Source organism: Scyliorhinus canicula, chromosome 14 (assembly GCF_902713615.1).
Source record: "Scyliorhinus canicula chromosome 14, sScyCan1.1, whole genome shotgun sequence".
Lineage (NCBI taxonomy): Eukaryota > Metazoa > Chordata > Chondrichthyes > Carcharhiniformes > Scyliorhinidae > Scyliorhinus > Scyliorhinus canicula.
This window is the reverse complement of record NC_052159.1, coordinates 34,719,353-34,746,541: the sequence shown is the minus strand read 5'-3', so window position 1 is coordinate 34,746,541 and position 27,189 is coordinate 34,719,353. Positions and strand designations below refer to the sequence as shown.

General features: G+C 47.6%; 1 protein-coding gene across 1 annotated transcript in view; it reads left to right on the top strand.

Annotated features, from left to right (window-relative positions):
- The window catches only part of LOC119977132 (FRAS1-related extracellular matrix protein 2-like), a 276,399-nt gene that overhangs the window by 211,329 nt on the left and 37,881 nt on the right, over positions 1-27,189 (top strand). Inside the window, exons 10-16 of the mRNA XM_038817762.1 lie at positions 9,448-9,612; positions 9,703-9,885; positions 15,538-15,668; positions 16,787-16,945; positions 20,964-21,267; positions 23,130-23,261; positions 26,214-26,545. Coding sequence (XP_038673690.1) covers positions 9,448-9,612; positions 9,703-9,885; positions 15,538-15,668; positions 16,787-16,945; positions 20,964-21,267; positions 23,130-23,261; positions 26,214-26,545 — 1,406 coding nt within the window. The remainder of the gene's footprint in view (positions 1-9,447; positions 9,613-9,702; positions 9,886-15,537; positions 15,669-16,786; positions 16,946-20,963; positions 21,268-23,129; positions 23,262-26,213; positions 26,546-27,189) is intronic.

The window sequence follows — 27,189 nt, the reverse complement described above, 5'->3', positions numbered from 1 at the left end:
AGTTCCATAATATTGCCATGGTTGCTTGCCTAGGGATAGTTATTTCTCAAACTACTCAGTAGCCAAAATCATTAATGCATAGATACCTTGGGAACAGGAGTAACCCATTCAATCCCTCAAGATTACTCCGCCATCCAGTTGGATCATGGCTGATCATTATCATTGCCATTGTAGAATTATCTATTTGGAAATACCAGACGGGATTCTCGGCCTCCAAGCCGCATGTTTCTCGGTAGTGGAAAGGGGTATGCCGTTCGCTAGTGGCCGGATTCTCTGCTCCCCCAGTTGTCAGTGGGAATTTCCATTGAAGCCACTCCATGCTGGGTGGGGTGCTCTGCCAGCAGAACCAGAGAATCCCACCGCCAGCGAATGGCTGGAGAATTCCAGCCGCCATGCCAAAGGGAAGATTTCTAATTCCTCTACTAGAGCTCTGCCATCACAAACCACATTGTTTTCCACGTCGTGAGGGCAAGTGAGTTCAAATGTGCGTCATGGCTACGATTTGTACTGGTGGACAACTGGCTACAAATCCAAATCTTCACCATGAGAAATGCAGCACTATCCCACTTATGGTTGACAGACAGGTGACGCCACTTACTAGTTAACTGTGACACTTGTCGAGCTGTGACCTGCTCGTGGCAGCTGACTGATTCACGACTTTAGAATTTGCAGAAATCTTAGCTCTGTGAGAAATCCTACACATGAAGCTGTAAACAAGATTGTAATCTGTCATGGAATGTCGATGTGTAGTCATTAAAGTAAGGATATTATAAAAAGCTAGGCACCTGAAATATACGCATCTCTCAAAATCTTTTAATATCAATCTGCTTTATTTTGATATGTAAATTCTTTTGAAGGATTTTAAATGTTCTGTGTTCATAAATGGAGAACGATAAGAATATTCTGTTCCCTATTGTGATTATGACACTGCACACACACACCTAAAAATTAGATAGAAATGTAAAAGATTACCCAGCCAAGTTTTCAAAAGCAGTTTGTCTCAAAGGGTTATCAATCACCCATGCCAAAACGGATATTTAGAAGATTTAAAAGAATGCTAAATTAACTTGTGCTTGTTACCTCACTTACTGAGGTGCTACAATTGCTGACTATTTGAATATGCTGGGTGTGTTAAAGAGATCATTTGGCTTTCAATCTGGCCAACAGATGAAACTTTTTATAGCATTTGAGCTTTCCACTTTGGAAAGGTATTTAAATTTGAAATGGCATAATTGTGCTATTGTGAGCACATTTATTCTCATTTTTATACTTGTCACCATAAACCCCTCACTAAAGGACAATGAGTGATGATTTTTTTTTCAGATTTGTTGCATGAGCTAACTTGAAACGTGGCACACAAAATGGTCAATCTTCTGCACTCTGGGAGATGTGGTGGTAGTGCTCCTCCTACTGGATTAGAAGAATTTAGGGCAAACATCTTGTAAGGATAGATTTTTGTTTTTTCTGTTGTATTGTTGGGAGTGACGAAGCAGGAAATGCAGGGAATTTCAGCTAGGAGAGTGCAAAGACAAGAAGAAGGGCTATCTTTGGACAATTGAAGAGAATGAAAGTGATGATGAAGAAAATCAAGAAACGAAGAAAATTCCAAAGAGACAAGAAGTAGTAATTGAAAGCAAGCGTGTTTTAGCTGCATGTTTCCCGAGAAACACAACGCTATCAAACATCATTCAGGTTAGATGGGGGCCTCAGCGGGGAACGCATGGCCAAGGCCGCACATAGGCCCATTTTCTGCACTGAGGAGCTCAGTGTAGCGCGACAAAAGGGCACCATTTAAAAATGGCGTCCCAATCTCGAGCCCCTGTGCGACCCCTGAACCCCCTCAAACCCCAACTCACTATGAGGGGCCCTCCAGTACCCCTCCCCCAACAGCCGCGAGGACATCCCATCCGGATTGACGGCGCATGAAAAATGCCAGCTTGACACTTTGGCAGTGCACCTGCCAGTGCCACCTGGGCACCTTGGCAGCGCCAGGCTGTCAAACAGGTAGCTCTGCCACGTGCAACTGCCAGAGTGCCCAGGTGGCACCAGCAGTGCCAGGTACCACCCTGCCCAAAGGTAATGTACCTAGGGGGCTCTGATCCCCTGGGAGACCCCACGAGTGCCATTTCTTCTGGTCCACGTTTGTGGAGACCAGTCCTGAACGGCGCTCGCCCAAGGTCTCCTGGACGAAGGGGATAGAACCCAATGCCTCGGAAAACTGGATATTAAAATGAGACTAGCTGTCTCACTCTAATATCGAAATTTGCCAAAACGTGATCCCGCCCATAATGAACGGGATTCACATCAGAACGTCTCGCTAAATCATGTAAGATCTCATGAGGCGTTGTGAGCCGTGTAGATCCCAGGAGCGGGTCTCGCGACTTCTCTCAGCCTCGTTGTGGCATGCTGCTTTTCAAGTGCAGCATGGCCATTGATCGCGCCTGACTGTTAACGCTGGGTCTGAATTGCCTCAGTTCGCGTTCCCGTTGGGGGCTCTATCTGTGGAGCAATTCAGGCCATGCTAATGGGTCAACACTCTGCCCGTATGAATTCAGAGCATTTCGTACTCCGACCAACGTCTGATCGCTGAGGCTGGAATTGGTGCTGGATAGCTTGACACAGCTATTGCTTTTACGCACTCCATTCCCAAAACACTGTCATTCCAGCCAAGAAGATGACACAAAGAAGAGCAACAGCATGCTTCACTGACTTGGAGCTCAATACAATGTTAGATGCAGTGCAGGAGCGGCAGGACACCCACTTTCCCAGGGTGGGCAGTAGGCTCCCGCTGCAGCCTACAATTGGGCCTGAGCGCAGGTGGCCGAAGCGGGCAGTGCTGTGAGTCTCACAAGGCGGACTGGCACATAATGTCGGAAGGTGTTGAATGGCCTCCTTCGGGCAGCTCGGGTGTTCCCCTGGCATCACTCCTGTTCCTCACTCCTCACGTCACACTCCCATTCCCATCGAGGGCAATCAAAACCCACCTTCCTGCATCTCCCTCACATTGCACTCTGCACCAAATCCCAACACCTGTAATGTCTTCTTTGACCAGATGCTTTGCACACACATGCCACCAGCTACAGACTCCTGTGTAACTCACTTCCATGCATCTCATCATGTCCTCGTTCCTCAGGAAAAGTTGGCCCATAACAGAAGAGAGCGAGAGAAGACCAGAGGGGCGTCCCACCACCCGCACCAAGCAGAGGATGATGGAATTAGCCGGGGAGGTGTAGGAGAGGGCCATCTCCATGGCAGAGGTCGACATGCGACAACGAAGTGAGGTCCCCCAGCACAGCACAATGGCGCAGTGATTAGCACTGCTGCCTCACGGCACCGAGGTCCCAGGTCGGATCCCGGCTCTGGGTCACTGTCCGTGTGGAGTTTGCACATTCTCCTCGTGTCTGCGTGGGTTTCGCCCCTACAACCCAAAGATGTGCAGGTTAGGTGGATTGGCCAGGCTAAATTGCCCCTTAATTGTAAAAAAATAATTGGGCATTGTAAATTTATTTTTAAAAATTTTTTATAAACAAGTAAGATCTCAATGTGAACTGATGTCCCAATAGCAAGTAAGTTATCTCTTTCCCCCCCAGATAACGCCTTCCCAAGATCTCAGCTTGTGCCTTGTCTTTTGTCTTGCAGGATCACCATCAGACCAGACCAGCCCACCTGGGGTACCTCGTCCCCACCCACACCCCAGCATACCCCGGAGGACCAGTCCGGGAAATACACCGACTTCTCGGCACTGCATTCACCTGCACCTTCCGCCATCGCAGAGACTATCAACGTGGTGGGGCATTTTAGTGAGGAGGCTCCTGGGTCACCCTCTGGTATGCACGGCACACATGATGCAGCACATCAAGTGAAAGTAGGGATTCCTGAGAGAGTGAACAGTTGGAGGGCTGCCCGATCCCAGGAAACCGTTGAAGTCTGGACAGGTATTCCCGCTTCTGGAAAGTATGGTCACGTCGGTGGTGGAGATGCATATGCAGAGCCAGGAACTACAGAGGGGGGTGTCAGCAACTTTACAGCACCTGCAAGTGCAGCTGGAGGAGTCCAAACGCCTTTAGGTGCAGGAGACCGTGGCGATACTGCATGGTACCCAGGCCAGCACTGAACGGGTGCCACCTGCGGTGGAAGCCTTGGGTCAGAAGGTCACAGCCATGGGTCAAGACGTCCAATGCTTGGGGCACACTGCAGTGTGGACAGGACAGATGAGCCCAGTCACAGGCAGGCATGTACCAGGCCAACACGGACATTGCTGCGGTGCTCCAGAGCTTGGCCCAGTCACAAAAGGTCATGACTGAGGGCGTTGATGTACCAGCAATTGAACGTGAGACGAGTTGCTGTACAAAAGTATGGCTTTAATCAGCTAGATGATAGCCCTGCGGTCGACTACAGTAAATGGACGACCACCGGGCGTACTGGGTATTTATACCCCGCCCTGGAGGCGGGGTTAACTCAGCCTCTCGACCAATCGGGGAGCCGTCACATGACTGGTCTCAACCCATCGGTCGAGAGGCACATGACCGACCAGGGCCAATGGTAAGCCTGTATTCTGCACCAATGGCAGGCAGCTTTGCTAATCATACCACCACAGGCGTCAAGAGCATTCGGCAGGCGCTGACAACCACAGTCAATCATAGAGAGACATGACAGAGGCAGTGAGGGGAATGTCTCACTCGCTGAGGGATTGGTCCAGTCTCTGTGCTCCATGGCTGACATGAGGATGGTCCTTCAGGATTGGCAGTACCAAGTTACGGTGGAGCCTCCGGAGGTCACTCCGGCTTCACCTCCATCCCAAGGAGTTATTCGAGGGCCATCAAGCACCCCAAGCGAGGAGGAAGTGATCGGGCCCATGCCGGTGCCTCCCGCAGGAGAGGTGCTGGAACTACTCAGTGTTTCAGAATTCCCCTCCCCTGATGCAGGCGCATCTGATGGGCAGCAGTAGAACAGGGTGGCACCTCATCATCTGTGACGCACAAAGGTTGGCTGGGCCCAGCCAGATCCAGTTCCTCCAGAAGACAGCTGCCTAAGGATCTCGCGCCAGAGGCGGGTTACACAGCATGCCGCCTCCACGTCTGATGTGGTGTCCGGGGTTGCATCTAGAGAGTGCGGTAGGCCACGTAAAATAAGGAAGTTAGACAGCAGTTAAGTTGGCACGGGGCCAGCACATAAGCTAGAGGTAGGGAATCGGGGCACGACAATTATACATAGTCACTATAAAACATCTTTTCACCAACATTCGGACCTGCCTCAATCCTCTGTCTGAAGGGTGTGAGGGATGGGCTGGGTGTAGAGGGTGTGCTGGGTGGAGGAGGATGTGGAAGGTTGGTGGTGTGGGTGTTGGGAGGATGGCATGGGGCAGGGTACCCAGGACAATTGAACGTCCCACCTGGGGTCACCCTCCGAGGTGGCATGGAAGGGGCCAGATGTGTGAGGGCATCTTGTAGGTCAGCTTACCCAGGGAGTGAGCATCACCCCTCACCACCCCCATAATCAGCACCACAAAGAATATATGGGCCTGTGAAATGGAATGGCCAGCACACATGCAGTAATCGCTTGAGTGGACAGTGGAAGGTGATCCTGAAGCAGGAGTCAGAGCTTGTCAAACGATGAGAAGCACCAACACTCATCTCACAGCGAGTCATCGTCATCCTCCAGCTTATGGACAAGACCCGCTGATACTAGGGGCCCGATTCTCCGCTCCCCTCGCCAGGTGGGAGAATCGCGGGAGGGCCGGGCGAATCACGACACGCCGCCATGGTACCCCCCGCGATTCTCCCACCCCACCTGCTCGGAGAATCGCCACTCGCCGTTTTTCATGGCGACCGGCGATTCTCCAACCCGCATGGGCCGAGCGGCCTGACGTTCCCGACCTGTTCACGCCAGCGGCAACCACATCTGGTCGCTGCCGGTGTGAACATAGCGCGAAGGTAAGTTTGGGGCCTGTGGGGGGGCGGAGAGGGGTTGAGCACCACGGCCGTGCTCGGGAGGGGACTGGCCCGCGATCGGTGCCCACCGATCGTCGGGCTGGCGTCTCCAAGAGATGCACTCTTTCCCCTCCGCCGCCCCGCAAGATCAAGCCACCACGTCTTGCGGGGCAGCGGAGGGGAAGACGGCAACCGCGCATGTGCGTGTTGGAGCCGGCCAACCTGCGCATGTGCGGCTGACGTCACTTAGGCGCTGCCGTCGCGTCATCCTCAGCGCGCCGCTTTGACGCAAGCGTCAAGGCCAGGCGGCCGAGTTTCGCACAACGCCGCTCCTAGCCCCCTGGGGTGCGAGGAGCGGCCTCCGACGCCGTCGTGAAACTCAGCCGAGTTCACGACAGCCTTCCCGATGCCGTGCTGGAGCAGAGAATCACGCCCTACATGTCCAGGACCAACACCTTCTGGTAATGCTTGTAGGTCCCCCCGCATGGAAAGGTGGGACAGGGTAGCGGAGCAGCTATTGGCCAGGCCTCCTGGTAGGCAACTCGAGAGATGTCTCGTGTGCAACGATCTTGGAGCAATGCTGGGAGGCCTGCCATGCCAACCTGGGCTCTATGCCCGGTTCTTCCTGACTATCCTCCTCATCCTCATTGTCATGTGAACCCTGGCATTCTCCTCTTCCTCCAGCATGTCCTCCTCTGCTGCGCTATGTTGTGTAGGATGCAGCAGGCCAGCACAATGTTCGAGACCCTCCTGGTGCTCTGTTGGAGCCCCCACAGGAGCGGTCCAGACATTGGAAGCACATATTGAGGAGGCCGTTGCACCACTCAGTGACGCTCCTGGCTGTTGCCTTTGTGTCATTATAGCAGCGCTCCATGTCAGTAAGGGGCTTCCAGACAGGATTCATTAACCAAGACCTCAACAGATAGCTTCTGTCACCCAAGAGCCGACCCCTCACCCGAGGGAACACCTTGAAGGTGCTGGGAACCGATGAGTGCGCCAAGGCGCATGCGTCATGCACGCTGCCTGGATATCGGGCGCAGACGTACATAATGTGCAGCTGATGGTCACACACCTATTGGGGCTAAAGGGATCAAGAGATAGGTTAGGTAGGTTAATGGTATTGAATTTGATGACCAGCCAAGATCGTAATGAATGGTGGAGCAGTCTCGAAGGGCCATATGGCCTCCTGCTTCTATTTTCTATGTATGTTTCCATACTGCACCCTTGTCCGCATCAGTGAGTGGCACCAGGGAGCCTCTATCATCACCACCTGTATTGGTAGCTGGGGTACCCGTGTCAGCGATAGGCTCTGCAGCCCCTGTCCTGTTTCCCCAGTGGGGTCTCCTGTGATTGCCCTCATTAGGTGGGCCGTGTGTTACCTGTCGGCAGGGTGGCACCTGGTTGTGTGGTGGAGAGGGTCACCACGTGCCACAAATCACCTCCAAGCTTAGAGACTTGGGCGTGAGCAGGTCCTACAGATTGGGGTGAGGCAGGGAAGTGTATGTCTGCTGGGAGCTTGTCTGCAGTATGATGTGGGTCCTGGGCATGACACACAGGTTGTGACAACCTGTCCGGGGATGGGATGGCTGGGAGCAGGAGAGCAGTGGGAAGACGGGGCTTCGAGACTGAGGGTGGTCCTGCGCAGTGGGCCAGTTGATAATGTCAGTGTTGAGGCCTCTGCCCTGAGAGGGATAGTGTGCCAGAAAGGATGCCAAAGGCTACAGTGCATGTGTCCTTTGTTTGGCGTGAGCTCTGCTATCTCCCTGCTTCCCCTGCAGTGGGGCTGTGCTTCTGATGGGTGCACTGAGGAGTGGCAGCAGCTGGTGTGCTACTGATTGAACTTGGCCAGGCCCATCCTGGTGATGGGTCAGCTGGGATCTGAGGATTTCCAGAGGGGTGGCCTGGGTGGGCTCCCAAATGACCAAAATCTCTGTGAACATTTACAGGACACAGTGAGCAGTCGGCAGAGTGAGCAGCCATGGGCCTGTAACTTGTACCAAATGGGTGGGCGTGATTCTCCGCAAATGCGGAGAGTCGTAAAGGCTGCCGTGAAACTGGCCGTGTTTCACGGCAGCCTCCGCGCCCCCTCCCGGGACCCGATTCTCCCCCCCCCCCGGTCGGGGCTAGCAGCGCGGCCCCGCGAAGCACGGCATCGCAGGCTTAGCGACCGTCGCTAAGCCCGCGCGCCAAGGGTCACGGCGGCTGACGCGCACGATGACGTCAGCCGCGCATGCGTGGATTGGACGGCTCCAACCCACGCATGCGCAGATAACGTCATCACGCATATGTGTCAAACCCGCAAATGCGCGGGCCGTAATGCCCCTCAGCCGCCCCGCGGACTGACCCTGTGGGGTGGCGGAAGAACAAAGAGTGCGCGGGTTTCGGACCCGCTGCCCGCGATCGGTGCCCACCGATCGCGGGCCCATGCCACCCTTGGCACGGCCGTGGTGCGGCCGTGCCATTCGGTGCCATTGTTGTCGGGAACGGCACTTTGCGGCCGTTTTCACGAGAGCAGGTGTGTTTGCGATCGTGAAAACAGCCATAAAGGCCTGGGAACTCGGCCCATCGGCTAGGGGAGAATAACGGCGAGCAGCGATTCGTGTCGTGGGGCGGCCGTGGGGGGGAGGAGAATAGCGGGAGGTCGGGAAAAGTGTCGGGAAGGCCCTCCCGCTATTCTCCGACCCGTCATGGGCAGCGGAGAATCGCGCCTGGTGTGTTTACTGCAATGGCAGTCTGAGCCAGGCCACCTGATGCCGAACGAGGCACCCCTAATCCACGGAGCTGTGACAAAGTCGCTCCCTGCAGCTTCCCCCGCCCTGGCATCCCCAGCAAGCACTATCATTTGTAATAGTTTTTTTCATACTTGGCTTAACTTCTCTCTCTCCCCCTCAGCACCCATGGCACCCAGTCCACATTTGTACATACCTGTAGTAAATCGTGCCCACGTGACTTCCGCCTGAGAGAGTTGAAGCATCGTGGAGGCCTGGAGCATAGTCGGTCAAATGTACGAATTGCATTTAAATGCTTGCCAATACCGGGTTTGCATGCTGGCACAGGGCACAAACCTCGTTATCACCATCAGCAAGTGACCGGAGCTTGGCACCCGAATCAGCACTGGACGCAGACATCAATTTTGGCCAGACACTCAATTCTCCGCCCGATCGCAGTTCACGTTTGCAGCGTCGCGAGGCGGTGAATTTAGCCCATCATAACACAAAATGCGCACTTCCTTAAAATAAATCCCGATCTTAATGGAGTGGGGATTTTAAATAATGGGAGGGGAAGGTATTTAGTACAAATGTTTATTCAGCAGTTGTGTAACATCACTTGCAGGCATTTCTACTCCTTTGCTATTGTTTGTATTGAAGACTCCTTTTCTTGAACGTTAGAAAATCAGATAGTATTTTTTCAATGTAATGAAAGCTTAGTTTAAATAGAAACCATTTATGTTTTGCAAAAATGGAAAGCTAATGAGTAGCATTTTAAGTGTCTCATGACATTCTGTCATATTTCACAGGTGAAATTGAGAAACCCTGCACTGTGACTTTAAACGACGATACAATACATGAGGAAGATGAGGATCTAAGATTGGTGCTTGGAACTCCAAAGAGCGAGTCCCCATTTGGTGCTTCAATTGGTGAAAAGAATGAAACAGTGATAAAAATCATGGATGGCGCAGACAGTGAGCAGCATCAATGTGTAGTTTCAAATTGAATTGCGTTTATTCCATTTCTCATGGGCAGTATTGACGATCCTTGCTCTTTTCCTACAGAGGCTATTATTAAATTTGGAGAGACCAAATTCAGTATCAGTGAACCTAAAGAACCCGGACAGATTGCAGTTGTAAAAATTCCAGTGCTTCGCCTTGGAGACACTTCAAAAGTTTCTATTGTACGAGTCCACACAAAAGATGGTTCTGCCATCTCGGGAGAAGACTACCATCCCTTGTCAGAAGGTACATGATTGTATGAAGTCGTTCATAGTTTCCTTGAAAGTCTAATTCTGTCTTACGTTTCAGGCACTTACGAAGTAAATGTGAAGTGCCCTGCAGCAGGAAGCTTTGGAGTAGTCTGGAACATGATTCGACCTGTTTTGAGCATGGCTTTTGTGCATTTTGACAGTTATTTAGTCTGAAGAAAAGGTCTGGGAAGTGGCCAATGAGATTACTCATGATAAAAAAAAGTAATAGAAAGCCTGTTGTTTGAAGTAATTACAAATAGTTAAAAAGTTTAATTTTAAGCATTTTTAATTATGAGATGTATGTTGTAATTGAGGAAAATAGGGCAATATCTTGTTTTCAGTATTTCTATTTAAATGATTGACTATTTTTGCACAGGCATACAATATCTTCCATCAGTACTGAATTGATCAGTTTGCTTTAAAGGAGTGATTAATTCCAGTTTAAAATAAAAGGAGGGCAGCATGGTGGCACAGTGGTTAGCACTGCTGCATCACTGCGCTGGGGACCCAGGTTCGATCCCAGCCCCGGGTCATTGTTTGTGTGGAGTTTGCACATTCTCCCCGTGTTTGTGTGGGTTTCACCCCCACAACCCAAAGATGTGCAAGGTAGGTGGATTGGCCACACTAAATTGCCCCTTAATTGGAAAAAAGAATTGAGTACTCTAAATTTAAATAAATAAATAATGAATTGATTAATTATTCTGGTGGAGTATTGCCGTAACTTTGACCACACAGGGATATGACTGATCTCTGTGTTCAACAGGAGTTTGCTATTTTCACTCAGAAATTAAAAATATTTCTGCGTGGTGCAGAGTTGATGATTCCTGTGTGATCTATCTCTTTGTATACATATTCAGTAACCTAACAACGTGCAGATACAAAAAAGGCCACTACAATCTAGTTAGCTACTCCCAACATACAAAATATCATATTGTGACCTATCTCCAATAACCTTGAATCAATTCTGTAAATAAAAAACTTGTCAATCTTCCTCCCTAGCATTATCCTCCATAATTGTTTCATCCTTGAGTAATAATTAAGATAAAAGATAAACATGTGAATCTGCCTCATGTGAAACGTGAGGTCGACTGGTTTGTAATGTAATGTATTTTGATGTATGTTCCTCCTAATAATAGCACAACTGGTATTCTTAAAGGGACTTGCAAGTTGGTCACTTTTTTGGATTATGAATCTCTTTCCTGAAAATTCACCAATGTCACCATGGCAAGTGAATTGTGAAAAACTAAATTAGTAACAGCAGCACAGTCTTTAATATAGTTAAACTTCCAAAAGGACTTCAGGAGCATTACCAAATACAATCTGTCCCATGTTCACCCTGGCAACAAATTTATGGTATTAAACTATCAGCTGCCTGAAATGATGGCACCTTTCTATTTATATTCTGGATAAAGCTCGACAGTTCCGGTTGAATCAGTAACATTGTTAGAAAGTTGGCGTATAAGTTGGTATGCCCTTATTGAAGAAGTGCTAGTCTAAATATGGAAGTAATTCAGGCCATTGTGCTGAACACTTGTTCATTTGCTTGACTGATGTGACTTAGTTTACTTTAATAATTCAATCTTAACAGACAGCTAGGCTTTTACATAATTATCTCTCTAATCAGAGGACCCTTTTGTGGTCACAGTGCGTCCCTTCTCTGTCCTCTTCTGAAGATAGTGGCTCAGTGCCTAATTTTTGCCCACTAACCATCCTGCTCTCAATATGATGATCAGGAAGCAACCACCCATTTTCAACTAGAAGCATACAACCCGCCACAATGGATGTAGATGCACTGTCAGCAGGAGTGCACATTCAGAATGATTTAAAGGCTAAATTGGTTTATTCAAATTAGAGTCCTGCTTGGCCTCTTTTCAAATGCCTCAGCGTTTCATTCACCATCTGCTTAACTCACACTGCTCCATGTATCACTAATTGGCAGGAAGGCCCCCATGCTCAGGGCCAGAGAGAAAAACCTGGGCCCTGGTGCTTCTCCTGTTTCCAAGTCCTCCTTCCCCTGCCTTTAACCCTGCCCCTCAATTATGCATAATATTTTTCCCCTTTTCAATATTCGCCAATCAATCCATCAAACAATCAAAGGAAGGTCCCAGTAAAGTGATGACGCTCATTGTTGGCATCTGGTTGCAAATGTCATCCAGTATATATGCACAGCAGTGGGAATTGACCAGCAATGATATAATGCAGTGTTAATTTTTAATAATAATAATGAGGTTACTGTGAAAATCCCCTAGTCGCCACATTCCACGCCTGTTCGGGGAGGCCGGTACGGGAATTGAACCCACGCTGTTCTGCATTACAAGCCAGCTGTTTAGCCCACTGTGCTAAACCAGCCCCTGAGTGGTTCACCAAGACTTTAATGGTTCAGAATTGTATCTGTGTTTTCTTCATCAGCAAGTCTGAAGACTCTGCTGATTGCTGCTGCTCACTAAAATATGGGTGGAATTTTCCAGTCCCACAGCCGCATGTTTCTCGACAGCACGCTGACAGCAGGATTCTCTCTTCCTGTTTCTTGTCAGTGGGATTACCCATTGAAGCCACCCCACGCCACCAGGAAACTCGTGGGCAGAGGTGTGCTGCCAGTGGGGAAAGAGAATTTCAGCGGCCAGAGAATTCCGACCTATATGTTCAATATCTACTGTGCAACACAACTCTGTCACCATTTTTTAATACCTCCAAAAATTAATTAAAAGCCCCAAGATAGATTGGGATATTAGGTTAATAAACAAAAGGACAAAATTGAAATCAATGGAAAAGGCTCTTGAGAATCATATGAAGTGTAAAACAGGCTATTGATTCACTCTGAGCCCAACACTCACTCCTGTCCTGGCAATTTCACCCCAGAAGGTTTGCTCACAGGAAGCCTCCATCATCAACAAAATAAACAGAACTCCAACCATGATTCCACCTTCTGCTTGCACGATAATTATGGATAACAAATGGCATTTGGCCCAGTTCATCTCATCCATCCACACTGACATACAAATATATGTAATGTGGACCATTTGGCAATTTGAGCCTACTCTACCATTTGATACTATTGTCTACATTAACCCTGTGACTATGGCCTGGATTTTCACTAAATCAAGGTGGATGGGAGCCCTTTAAAAATGGGGGGCAGGGCCTGATTCTGGATTCCCAACCCCATTCCCAGGCTGTCTGATTTTCAGAGGGCTTTTATAGTGTGTGGAATGATTCTTCTCAAAAGTCTGCAAAAATACTGGCTGACTTCATTGCAAAGACATACATGCCCTGCTCCTCTGCAATTTTCATGGAGTTCGGTCAGTTTTTTAAAGAGTCGTGGTTCACGCCTTCTCAGAGGAGTCGTGAAGCCTAGTCAGCATGAGGGAATATTTAAAATAAAATAAGTTCAGATGGTCTTCCACATGCCCCCCATGCCAAATATTAAAAGCCCCTCCCCATCCAACACCCCATGGACCCACATGCACCCTATTCCAACTTCTGTCCTTTCATTCACACCCTATTGCCCCTCATGCCCTGCATGCAAAACTATAGCATATCCATGCCCATTGACCTGTATACACTATATAGAACCAATGAACCCTATAGTGACAGTAGGAAGTGTTGTTTAAACTTTTAAAAAGTAATTTGTTCATAACTCTCTACTATGTTGGAAAAAAATGTCCAGACCCTTTAAAATATCAATAACAAAAACCTAAAAGTCTTGAAACCACTTAAAGTTCTATAAATAAGCATTGTGGAATTGACAGCAGAGATCTGTGGGCCTGAGCTGTCAATCAATGTTTTTTTCTGGGGTGTAGGTGTTTCAAACTTAATGGTTGTTTGGGCTCTTAGCCAAGCCTTGGATGGGGAGGGGGTTTTAATATTTGGCATGGGGGGCATGTGGAAGACCATCTGAACTTATTTTATTTTAAAATGGGCAGCACGGTAGCATAGTGGTTAGCATCAATGCTTCACAGCTCCAGGGTCCCAGGTTCGGTTCCCGGCTGGGTCACTGTCTGTGCGGAGTCTGCACGTCCTCCCCGTGTGTGCGTGGGTTTCCTCCGGGTGCTCCGGTTTCCTCCCACAGTCCAAAGATGTGCGGGTTAGGTGGATTGGCCATGCTAAATTGCCCGTAGTGTCCTAAAAAGTAAGGTTAAGGTGGAGTTGTTGGGTTACGGGTATAGGGTGGATACGTGAGTTTGAGTAGGGTGATCATTGCTCGGCACAACATCGAGGGCCGAAGGGCCTGTTCTGTGCTGTACTGTTCTATGTTCTATATATGTTATTCTTGCATAAATTTCCAAACCATTTACTGCTGCTTTGCACCATCTTTCATACGCAAGCCTATTTTCACAAGTATCAGCAGCAGGCTGTTTGAACATGAGGGGTATAACCAATCTGATCCTAACTTCACTAACTAGCCACATACACACGTTCCAGAATGTATCACTGGTTAATGTTAATGATCAAGGACAAGACTTTACCTGACATTTCAGCACAGTTCCCCAGTCAGTTGTAGCATCAGCTCCGTTGTCCTTTCTAAGACCATGAATACATCGAAATAAAACCCTAGGGCCTTTTAGTTCTGTGTGACTCACTGAATGAGCACTTAAGGGCATCATTCTAATTTTGCGATAGTTTACTTGAAAAAGGGTGGGAGGACCACGCCATAGAGAAAGCCCAGCAGCCGGCTAATTTGAGCTTTGGAGGCGTCGGGGAGGGGGTACTTCCTTTGTAGGTCTCCTGAACCCTTTGGAGGCATTCTGCCCTCAATGCCATTCCCCCTACCCCTGCACTAACCCCTCCCACGACCTCTTGAACCTGACCCCCTTATAGACCCCCCACAATATCTTGAACCTGACCCCCTCATACGTCTACCCTGGACTAGAGTTGGCTTCCCAACCTATTCTGACTGCCTGTAATCCCATTAATGGCCACTACTCCTGGTTGGTGTCTTTGGAACTTCAGAACTGCCAACCATACGATTGCTTTCATCTCGATTGAGGAGCAGAAGTCTTGCCTTAAAGCAATCAATGCTGCTCCAAGACGCAGTTGTAAGGCCTAACTGAGACAATATCCTATCCCCTTTTTAGTAAGCTAAAGTAGAGCAGATTGCGTGGGGCAGCACCGTAGCACAGTGTCTAGCTTCACAACGCCAGGGTCCCAGGTTCGATTCCACGCTGGGTTACTGTCTGTGCGGAGTCTGCACGTTCTCCCCGTGTCTGCGTGGGTTTCCTCCGTGTGCGCCGGTTTCCTCCCACAGTCCAAAGACGTGCAGGTTAGGTAGATTGGCCATTCTAAATTGCCCTTAGTATCCAAAAAATATAGGAGAAGGGGGTATTGGATTACGGGGACAGGGTGGAATTGAGGGTTTAAGTAGGTCGGTGCAGACTCGATGGGCCGAATGGCCTCCTTCTGCTCCCTGTGTTCTATGCTAAGTTGTACCTTGACTTTGTTCATTGACAAATTTCATGTATTTTAGAATGTTGATTAAATCTGGTACTACAAAACACTAATCTTTCTATTGCTGCATTAAAAATACGAAAGACATATTCAGTGCTGTGCAAAAATAGGTTTTCCGTGGTTTGAATAAAATTTTCTAATACTTTTAAGTGGAGATGTATACTGACTACCCCTTCCTCATTAAAATATTTTTTATTGATTTCAGAAATTGAATTTAAGGAAAGTGAAACTCAGCATTTTGTGGAAGTTGAGGTGTTGTACGACGGAGTGAGAGAAATGCGAGAGGCCTTCACCATCCACCTGAAACCTGATGAGAACATGGTGGCAGAAACTCAGGTACACATACAGGAGAAAAGAATGCTTCCAACTTAGCAATAGGCTTATTAAGGAGATTAAAATGTTAATGAAAACATTTAATTTTGAGTGGTGCAAGCAAATAGAGGGAAATGCTATCTGCTACTTCAGGTTAAATCTAATGTCCGACAAGGAATTCTTGTAGTACTGTTGCATTGTCCACAGAATAGCAACTTCTTGAGGAATTGCTCTTCCATAATTCCTTTGCGACCAATACAGTCAATTGGCATGGTAACAGTGGACGAGATAATATCTATTTTCCTTAGCATCCAAACTTTCTTCTCGTACACGTCATCATACTCTTTCCAAATGGTATTTCAGATGTCCTCAGGGAAATGGTGCAACGACAATCCAAGCTCTCGTTGAACCATCCTGACCACAGCAAAACATTCCAGGTTTAAAAATTGTCTTCCCTCACTGAATAGTAGCCAAATCATTTGCCATCTAGGTCGGTGTTGTACTTTTCAGATTTGTACATTTGAAAATTGATCTACTAAAAAATGCCACTGTATATGACTAACACATGACCTAGAGTCAGCAGAGATGGAATGCCAAGTAGATCTTAATTATGTCACTTACAGGTCACTTTATTCTGCCTTGAAGAGAAATGCAAATTCCTTGATTCAGTGCTCTGCTCCTGCACCTCTTTAGAATTGTATCCTTTATTTTGTATTGCCTCTCTTCATTCTTGCCAACAAAATGTTTCATTTCACACTTCGCTGCATTAAATCTAATCTTTCACTTGTCTACCAGACTGTTTATGTGTTCTTGAAGTCTATCATTGCTCTTATCATCTCACAGTTCACAATGTTTCCAAGCTTTGTGTCATCTGCAGATTTTGAAATTGTGTCCTACACATCCAAGTCCCGAAGCTAACTTTGTACCCGTGCTGTCACTTTCATTCCATGATCTTCAACTGTACTATCAGGAATCCACATATTGAACCTGTACTTGACTCTCTGACTGACTGTTTTGGAGAGTTCAAAACAAATGTGCCCATGCTGATGAGCAGATCGCAAAAAAGTAAACTGTGCCTTTGATGTAGCTGTACTGCTTTCCTCAGCAACATACCACTGATACCTCTTTATGTTGTTTTCCAGATAAGCAAAGCAATTGTATACATTGAGGAGATGAACAGCATGGCTGATGTCACATTCCCATCAGTCCCGCAAGTTGTCTCACTGCTTATATATGACGATACATCCAGAACAAAAGAAAACCCTGGGCCCCCAGCAGGCTATCCTGTTGTCTGTGTTTCAGTACGTATCATCCGGTAACGTGATGATGTTGTCATAACTTTTTATGGTATCTTCATTGGACAGTAAGGTTGCACATTCTTTATGCTGTGCAGAAAACATGGCCGGGATTTTTAAATTAGTACAGAGTCCAGATTGGAGGTGAGCAGGCAAACAATTTGGTGTCGCCAGCCTCCATGCTGGTTCACCAACACGATCCCAACCTGATCCATTTTCAATTAGGGCGGTTTGGGGTCAGATTGACTGGCCACCAGGAAACGGCAGGCAGCCAATTATTGGTAATCACAGGCTCTTTAATGCCCTTCCCCACGCCAGCTGGGTCTTCCAGTCAGCAATGTGGGTGACCCACATCAGCACTGACCATGTCCAGGCCAATGTGGTGGGATAAGGATGGAAAGTGAGAGTGGATGAGGTGCGATAGATGATGCTAGGATCCATCGCCCCTCCGTCCTGAACCATAACAGCAGTCAGGCCACAGCAGCAGCCACTGGTGATCCCCTTGATGGGTTGCCCTTCCAAGATCATGGCTTGCAGCTGTTTTATGCACTTACAGTCTTTTTGCTCTTTCTCTTTACATTCAGATCGGCAGCCCCTAACTCCATCAGCAGGGCTGCCAAGTACTAAGTGCTGGGGTGCTCCCTTTGTCGGGTGCCCATGCCTGATTGGACGGTGAACCCACTCCCTGGCCTTTATTTTACTGCAGCTTTGAAAATTGCAGTGGGCGTGTGGAAAGGAGGCTGATACCTGAAAATAGCCCCATTTCCGGTTCCCGATCCCTGATTGAAAACCCAGTCCCCTTTGCCAAAATTTCTACCTCTGTGTTAATTTATAATTGAGGCAATGCCAAATATTGCAACACAAAGGCAATTGTGGATCTTCCAAACCTATTTTCTTTTGAGAGCACTGGAAGAAAAGAAGCTAGGAGAATCAACCATGGTATTTGGATATCAATGTTTTTGAAAAGGGTCAGTCTGATAAGCCTTTGCAGTTGGAAAATTATGGGATCACATTACGTTCATATTCAGGACCAGAGATCCAGAGGCCGGGACTGGTGTCTAACCAAGCTGCAATTTTAAGGGGGATGTGAAGGGTGGGGAGTTGGGGGTGCAACGCCTCATCTCACCCTAATTAAGTCCCTTAAGTGTGTGGTGATCCACTGTGTAATTGTGTGTGTGCCTGTATTACGGGATGTACAGCAGTACCTGTACTACAGGTTCGCCGGTAGCCCCTGCCGGCTAGCTCCTCCCACAAGGAGCCGTATAAATATGTATGAGTTCTACTGAGCAGCCATTCTACCAGCTGCAGTCGGAGGATAAACATCTAACTGTAATAAAGCCTCTTTGTACCCATTCGAGTTTTTAGTACAATTGATAGCGCATCAAAGTGGGTACTTAAGTGACAGGGTCCAGGTTCGATTCCCGGCTTGTGTCACTGTCAGTGCGGAGTCTGCAGGTTCTCCCCGTGTCTGCGTGGGTTTCCTCTGGGTTCTCCAGCTTCCTCCCACAAGTCCCGAAAGACCTGTTTGTCAGGTGAATTGGACATTCTGAATTCTCCCTCCGTGTACCCGTGTCGACTAGGGGCTTTTTACAATATCTTCATTGCAGTGTTAATGTAAGCCTATTTGTGACAATAAACATTAACATTATTTTAAGTGCCACATCCAGTCCGGCCGCAATTTTCAGGCAGTTGAAAGGAGGTGGAGATCGTTGTGAAATTCATTAGATTAGCCTGCTCGGGCCTTTGAGTGGGAAAGGAGGGTACACGACGCCTCCCTCATGGGCCCTCCTTTCCAATCAAAAACACCCCCCACAGTCTGCCTGCCACTTCCAGGGGCCTCCTCCCCACTTGGTCTTTGTGACCTGGTCCCACCTCTCCCCTTGCTCCCAGCAATGGTGCTGTGATGTGACTCGGGAGTTGCTGGCAAATCAGATTGGACCGTACCTCTCTGAAGCCAGGTTTCCTGCTGAGATGGGAGTTGTAAGTGTCCCCTCCGTTCAATGAATAGATGGCTTCAGGGCATCTGTCTGAAGCAGTGATCAGCATTCAGAAAATCCTGTTCATGAGTTCAAATCCCATTACAGCAGCTGGGAAATTTAAATTCAGTTAATCAAATAAAGCTAGAATGAAAAGCTAGTATCAGGAATGGTGACCATGAAGCTGCTGGATTGTTGTAAAAAGCCCATCTGGTTCACTGGTGGCCTTGAGGAAAGGAAATCGGCTGTTTTCATACCTGGTCTAGCCTACATGTGACTCACAACAATGTAGTTGATACTTAATTGCCCTCTGAAATGCAAGCCTCTCAGTTAAAGGCAATTAGGGATGGGTAATAAATGCTGGCCCTGCCAGCGATATCCACATCCTGTGAATGAATTTTTTTTAAATGCCTCCGACTCTCATGTTGCTTATCAATATTGGAGCAGATGGCAGGATGTGCAATAGCCCAAGAAACATGGACTCTATTTGCTGGGAAGTAGGGTTGATTGCATAAGCAGTAAGCAGCAAGACCAGAGAGAGTTCAAAAACAAGGATGAGGATTTAGTCATTGTTGGATGAGCGGGAAAATGAACCAGTACACATCTCAAGGACTGTGGTGGTAGTGATGTGGGGTACCGTATAATTGACCAAATTCTAAATGGGAAAGTTTGTATAGACCAGAACTTGTAAAACTGAGAGAGTTTTGGAAAAATCAAGTTGAGAGGTGATGAAGACACCAGTGAGCGTTTGGTGAGGATCAGCATTGGGACACCGGCAGGATATTTTATAAACTTCAAAATAACTGTTTTCTGTGATGGATTAGATGTGGGCTTTGAATCTTAACTTTGTGCTGGACACTGGAGTTGGTCTTAGCCTGAGTGAGACATGTGGAACCGGCACCTCTGGTACATAGGTTTCTGTCAGAAGTCAGACAACTAGCTTCAGTATTATTGAGATTGAATATCCAGTGGCGCAGTGGTTAGCATTGCTGCCTCACGGCGCTGAGGACCCAGGTTCGAATCCCAGCCCTGGGTCACTGTCCGTGTGGAGTTTGCACATTCTCCCCGTGTCTGCCTGGGTTTCACCCCCACAACCCAAAGATGTGCAGGACAGGTGAATTGGCCACGCTAAAATTGCCCCTTAATTGGAAAAAATAATTGGGTACTCTAAATTTATTTTTAAAAAAGAGATTGAATATCCTAGATCACCTCCAATGTGATATCATGTAGCATACTGACGAGAATGGAGGTGAGAAGTAAAGTGATGTGTAGTTTAAATATGAGTGATAACTGACCTTATGTTTTCAGATAATGCCATCAAGGAGCAATATATTTTTTAAGGAATAGGAGCATGTCACAGGTGAAGTTTTAGGGTGTGCATTGAGCGATTGGGCAGGTGGGACTCTGGAGGTGCACTAGCTGCATTGTGACTAATTACAGTGGAAAGTATGGGCTGCGCTAAAAAGTGAGAGAATGAAATTAACAACCATATTAAAGGGCACAGGTAATGACTAAGGCTAAGGTCAACCATGCTGTAGAGGAAAACCTGGTCGTAACTGCTTTGTAACACTGAATCAAATGGCAATTTCCTTGCAACAATATTTGGGTTAAACAAAACTACCTGAAAATTCATGCCTGCCGGTGATTGGATTTTAAAAAGTATTGACTGTGAAAACGTAATTGCAACCTGAGAAAAGTGCAAAACAAAACTCCTCTTCCTCAGAACAAAAGAAAATCCAGGCCAATGTGTTAACAATTAAAAGGAAAGAATTGTTCCGATCTTTGTATATAGGGAACTTTGTAACTGGCTTTGAGAAGAACATGCTACTGCATTATCGCCTGTAGAAAAATCTCTATTTTTCATGTGTAATGTTTAAGTGCAGGGCTTTTTTCTTCACTTGTGCACAACCAACAAAAAAATCTTCAATTCCATTTCCAAACACAAACAAAAAATGTTAATGTTTGTTGGTTCAAAATGTTCTAGCTTTAACTGAACCTAATTTGTACTATCAGGTGATATGTTTAACTTTATTCCATTCTTTCCTTAGGCTTGCAATCCTAAATCTTCTGATTATGACAAGACAGGCTCAATATGTACCAGTGAGGGCATCAATGATACCCTTACCCGTTATCGCTGGCTGGTGAGTGCCCCAACTGGCCCTGATGGAGTGACCAGCCCTATGAGAGAAGTAGATTCAAATACCTTCTTCACCTCGTCCAAGATGATTACTCTGGACTCCATCTATTTCCAAGCTGGTTCTCGGGTGCAGTGCGCTGCTCGAGCAGTCAATTCCAATGGGGATGAAGGGCTTGAATTAACAAGCCCCATTGTATCAATCAGCATTGAGGAAGGTAACACGTTAAAATGTATACTGTTCTATTTCTAAGAGGAAAATGTGCGAGATTGCACATTGAATGATGATTAGGTGGAGAGGAGATATAAGTTAACCCAAGTCAAGAGATTTGGATGTTATGATAAACTCCAAAGGATTTCATTTCTTCTGTGTTATTTTAAGAACATTGATTAATGCTTTCACATGGAAATTACTTCCTGTTCTGATTTAATACGATCGTTAATAGGTTTAGTTAAATAAAGATAATTAAATACCTACATCCGATTCTTCATTTGTTTAAATATTAACTGAATCTTGAGATTTCAATAATATTTTTCACACTGTTGCCAACACCCGCAGAATTATTTCTCTCTGAGCATATGCTTTCACATGAGAGAATGTATATTAATTGCAGTGACAGGTTAAAGGCTAATAAGAGATTATTTCTTGGATTGGAAAATTATTCCCACATCAAGAACACAAGAAATAGGAGCAAGAATGGACCATACAGCCCATCAAGTCTGCTCCATCATTCAATACCGTCATGGCTGACTTTGGGCTTCAACCGCACTGCCCTGCCTGCTCCCCATATTCCTGAACCTTGAATTCCCTGAGAGAATCATAGAATTGCCACTCTGCAGAAGGAGGCCATTCGCCCATAGAGTCTATACCGCCTCTCTGAAACCCACACAGGCACGGAGAATGCGCAAATTCCACACAGTCACTCGAGATCGGAATCGAACCCGGGTCCCTGGCACTGTGAGGCAGCAGTGCTAACCGCTGTGTCACCCATAACTTCCTAAGTACTTGGAGATTATGGGGGCGATTGTCAGCCCACAATCGGCATCAGATGGAACAGCGCTGGGTGCACAAAATCTGGAGAGAATCAGGAAACACAATTCTTTCTGGACTGATTGGGTTTCCCAATTTGCCATTTCCCCTCCCCCCCCCCCCCCCCCCCCCCCCCCCCCAAACCGGCAGTGTCACGAGGTTCATGCCCACAAAGGGCAGGAATCTCATTTCAATTATTTATAATATTATTAATGTGCCTCCCCGCCAAATGATCCCCCTCCCGATTAAATATATATTAATTGCACCATCACATCGGCAAGATTTACAACAGCTTTTTTAAAAACGTGAATCAGTCTAGGAGTTCCCTCCGGGATGTAACGATAAATATAGAACCTAGGAGGAGAGGGACATGCCCCTGAGTGCCCTGCCAAGGAAGTGCAGTAGGGGGTGGTGCCAAGGGCAGACCCTCATGGGAGCCCCATTGGCGGGGAGGGGGGTCCATTTGTGTGTGGTCTGGGGGGAGCATGGAGCAGACAGTGAGGGGGAACTTGGAGGCACGGGGGAGCAGCCGTTGAGGAAGCCGTTGCTTCCTTGGTGGTGGCAATGATTGTCCTGGGCGGTGGAGCCCTCAATGAGTGTGGGGCGGGGGGGGATTGTGGATCACCACTTCTGTTCTGACCAGGGTGCTCTTTAACAATGGTGCCCCGATCTCAGGGGCGGCTGTGCTGGCTGTCTCAGGCCCCACCCCGTCAGATTGATGCGTAAACCACTAAATGATTTTCTTTAAAGAGGCTCAAAATTTGGAGAGAAGACTGGAAAAAGCAACTGGAGAGTTTTTAGTCCGAGCCTAATACTTTGAAAAATGTTGGTAGATTCAACCCTATGTTTTTTACTTTTCCTAACATCCTGCAAACAATAAAGAATTACATCCCTGACATATATTGTTCCTTAATAATGTATATATTTCTCAGTACCCAGAAAGAGATATGGTATATCTTTAGATTGCAGACGAGAGAGTCCCAATTGTCTTTGAATCTGTTACTCAGATTTGGTTACCAGTTAATGATGCATGATTCCTTTTATTGGTAGGTCTTTGCCAGCCCAGAGTACAAGGAGCAGTCGGTGCTGAGCCATTCTCTGCCAAGCTCCGTTATACAGGATCCGAAGATCCAGACCATCCCAACCTCATTAAAGTGGCTGTAACAATGCCTCACATCGATGGTAGGGCACACTAAATGAAGTTCCTGGTGTGTATTGTTTTTTGAGTGATTTATTGAAGTTCTATTGGACTCGGTTTCAGTGAATGAAAAATTCTACTTCATTGCTGCCTGAGATAAAAATCACAACCAACACTCTCCTTCCCCCACAGACCTACAATCAGGACGACTGGGCGGGGAGGATAAAGATCAGGGCTGTACAATTGAGTTGGGGTCAATCAGGACTTTGGGATGGGGGCAACTGGTGGTGTCATGGGGTAGATCCAGAGTCAGGAGGAGAGAGTCCAGCAATGAGGGTGGAGAGCAAAGCTTTTGGGAATTGTAGGGGAAAGATTATTGATCATAATGGGGTGGAGGCAGTGAAGGTGCTTTAATGGGCTGCAGAAAGCTCACCTGCTCCTCTTGGCCGACAAAAGAGTACTGAAACACTCTGGGCGTGATTCTCCGGCCTTGTTACGCTCTTGCTCAAGCAAAATGAGGCTGGTGAGTAGCAGGAAAGACCAAACACCAGAACCGCGGAAGGTGCCAAACAGTTTACGATGCAACCCGTAGGTGAAATTGGGATCTCGCTGTAGTGTGGCAAGTAACCAATTATCACCACTTAAGCCCCATTTTATACAATTAACGAGAGCCACCCCATATCCAATAACTTCCCGTCATTCATCGGCCTCCCCAGCAAGTGGACACGCTGGCCCCGATTTGTACTCCTTTTGAAAACCGTGAACCTGGAGGAAGGGCTTCTGTGGAGAGCCAAGGAGGTGTCGCCACCTTTGCTCACAGGCAAAGAGCCCGGGGACATTGGGCTTACCACCCCAGTGCTCGTGGGGAGTGGGGGCCCCTCTGCTTGGAGTGGGGGTCCCTCCGCAGGAGTGAGCCGTCGTGGGAGGGTAGGAGGGATGCTGGGTAGGGCAACAGTGGGACAACCACACGTGGCACCATGATGCCAACCCCTGGATCATGTGTGCCCGTTCCTGGGGCAACCCTTGTCGCTGCCCGTCTTCCACACCAACCACCCATAACCCCTCCCCCCCCACTGCCAAGGCCTCTGGCCATGCGGCTGAAGGCTATTGCTAATAGGGAATTGGCAATCTTGGTTAAGTAAGCATGTCACACAACCCAAGTGGATCCCATGGGTGGAGGGGCCATGTAGCATGTGGGACTCGTTGCCTCGCATCACCTTATGGGATGGAACAAGGTGTGTTGCATCCCATCTTGATACCTGGACACTGTGTTTGAACACTGTGGGAGGCAACACCACACATGCAGCAGCCAACATTCGAACACCCAGGTTTGGAACACAGCTCTGGGGACATGTCCACGGCCGGAGGGTGGGTGAGTGCCACATGGAGGGGGAGATGCCTGGAGAGATGGGTCAAGGGTTCGGAGGTTGACCCGCATTGCGGAAGAAGGTGACAGAGGCACCATACTAGTTGTGCACAGAGGTGTTTATTGTGGTTGACAATTCCCCACCCTACCGATAGTGCTTCCCCTTCCCGCACCCCCGCCTCTCACCCTCTACCTCCCACTTCCCCCCCCCCCGCCTCCCCCCGTGCCTTTAGTGATCATTGATGCTTAACCCTCCTAGCTCTACCACTGCGTCTAGTTGTGTCCCCGGCATGCACATCTGAGGTGGAGGTAGCTAGCTGCTTACCATGTCCCGTAGCCTTCGATGTCCCTGGCGGGTTTCCTCTGGAGGTCATCGTTAGCCACAAGTGTGGTTCACGGCAGTGGTGGGGGGAGGGGGGGGGGGTGTTTGAAGGAAGGTGTTAGCTGGTGGAGGAAGGGTTGGGAGTTGTGAAGGGAGAGGACTTGGGGTGGGCGCTACCGTGGTGGGGGGGGGAAGGCTTTGCCCAGTGGGGAGGAGGGGAGGTGGCATTGATGTGCACTCAGCCGCACTGCCCGGTGGTAGGTCATTGACCTTCCTCCTGCACTGGATTTGGATTTGTTTATTGTTACGTGTACCGAGGTAAAGTGAAAAGTATTTTTCTGCGAGCAGCTGAAACAGATCATTTAATACATGAACAAAAAAAATAAAAAGAACATACATAAAAGGGCAACACAAGATCCTCCTGGTCACATTCCTCAAGCTCACTGCCGCTGCCACCTGGTCCCCGGCAGCATGGACCGTCATATGGCTGACCCTCCTGGACCCTTGGGGGAGCAGGACATCCCTCCTGGCTTCCACAGGATCTAGCATCCTCCCCAGATCTGTATCCATGGATCTTGGGGCTGGTCTCCTCGGCGCTAGTGATGCGAGCTGGCTGGTGTTGGCTGAGCACGTGTAGCTTAAGTGTTGCTCGTCCTTGTTAGCGGGGGGCTGGCAAGCATGGTCCTGGCAAATCCGTTGGCGAGCCTTCGTTTGCGGCGAGAAACCCATGAGGCCTCGTTAAGTAATGTTGAAAGCGTTGCCAGCCTCACTCGGCGGAGCGCCGGGAAGATCGCAGCAATTCGCACTTGCTATAACACTTGGAAATCTTTCAGGAGAATCACGCCCTCTATCTAACTCTACCTAACTTGGGGAGCCGGTAGTTCCTATTTCCATTTCACTGCCGAGTTTCCAGACCTCAGTGAAACCTTGGCAATAAATTTCAAATTGCGCTCCCAGTTGTACTGTGGGAGCCCAATGTAAATATATCAAATATTTGAGTGTCCTGCCTCTCCATACTGGGACACTCGGAAATCTTGAAAATTCAGCCAGAAAATGGCAACATGCATTTCATTTATGAATTTCCCCACCCTCTACCTCACACTTGGGAGGGGGGGTTAACATCAAGGCCCCTGTGGCTCCCTCACACACCTCCTAATGACTGATAGCTGAAAAGCAGCCAGTGGTGAAACCCTGCCCAGAATGGCAGTCAAAATGGGAAGGATCAAAATGAAAAATAAACTGGAAATGCTCAGTGAAAAAGGCTTGAGATGTCTGAGTAATATGTTCCATTCACTATTTTTGTTTCAGGTATGCTCCCTGTTATCTCCACACGCCAGCTGTCTAACTTTGAACTTACTCTCAGCGCTGATGGTACTCGGGTTGGAAACCACAAGTGTTCTAACCTTCTGGACTACAATGAAGTGAAGACTCATTATGGCTTTTTGTCAGATTCCACTAAAAATCCTGAGGTGATTGGAGAGACCGCTCCATACCAGTATAGCTCTTCGCTGCGTGGTCCTTCTACACTTCGCTTCTATCGAAATCTAAACCTTGAAGCTTGTCTCTGGGAGTTTGAGAGTTTCTATGATATGTCTGAGCTACTTACAGACTGTGGTGGTACTATTGGGACAGATGGCCAGGTATGAACATCTTCTCATTCATTGCGGAATTTTGTTTTGTACCACATATCTTTCTTAAGCAGTTAAATTATGACGCAAATGTTTATATTAAAACATAAAGGAGGCCACACATTATGAATTTCAATATACACACTCATTCAACATCCCCTGAAGACGGTGTCTCATGCTGAGGTATGTGTTTTGTTAAGCAAAAATATTGAGCGATATGGGTCAAAAACAGGTATACGGAGTTAGATCACAGATCAGCCATGATCTCATTGAATAGCGGGATGGGCTTGAGGGGCTGAATAGCCTACTCCTGTTCCTATCATCTTGCGGTTCAGGGTGAGCTCGTGAATATAATCAACATGAATTATAAGCACAAATGCAATTGACTCATTCTCATACCCATCAGAACAGAGCATATCCTGTTCAAACTGTTTTCAAAATAGTTTTGTTTAAATCTTCGATATGCGCATTGTCAGTCGTGAAATCCAATAATTATGGAATGAATGTTAATCCAATGTTTTCGTTTTTCAAATCACATCATTGCAGTCACTTTGCAGTTATTAGGAACATTTATTTTCCAAAGCTATCATTTAGAATCAGTTTTGATTAATTAAAATTGTTTTAATTTAACCAGAGTAAACAGATCTTGTCCGGGG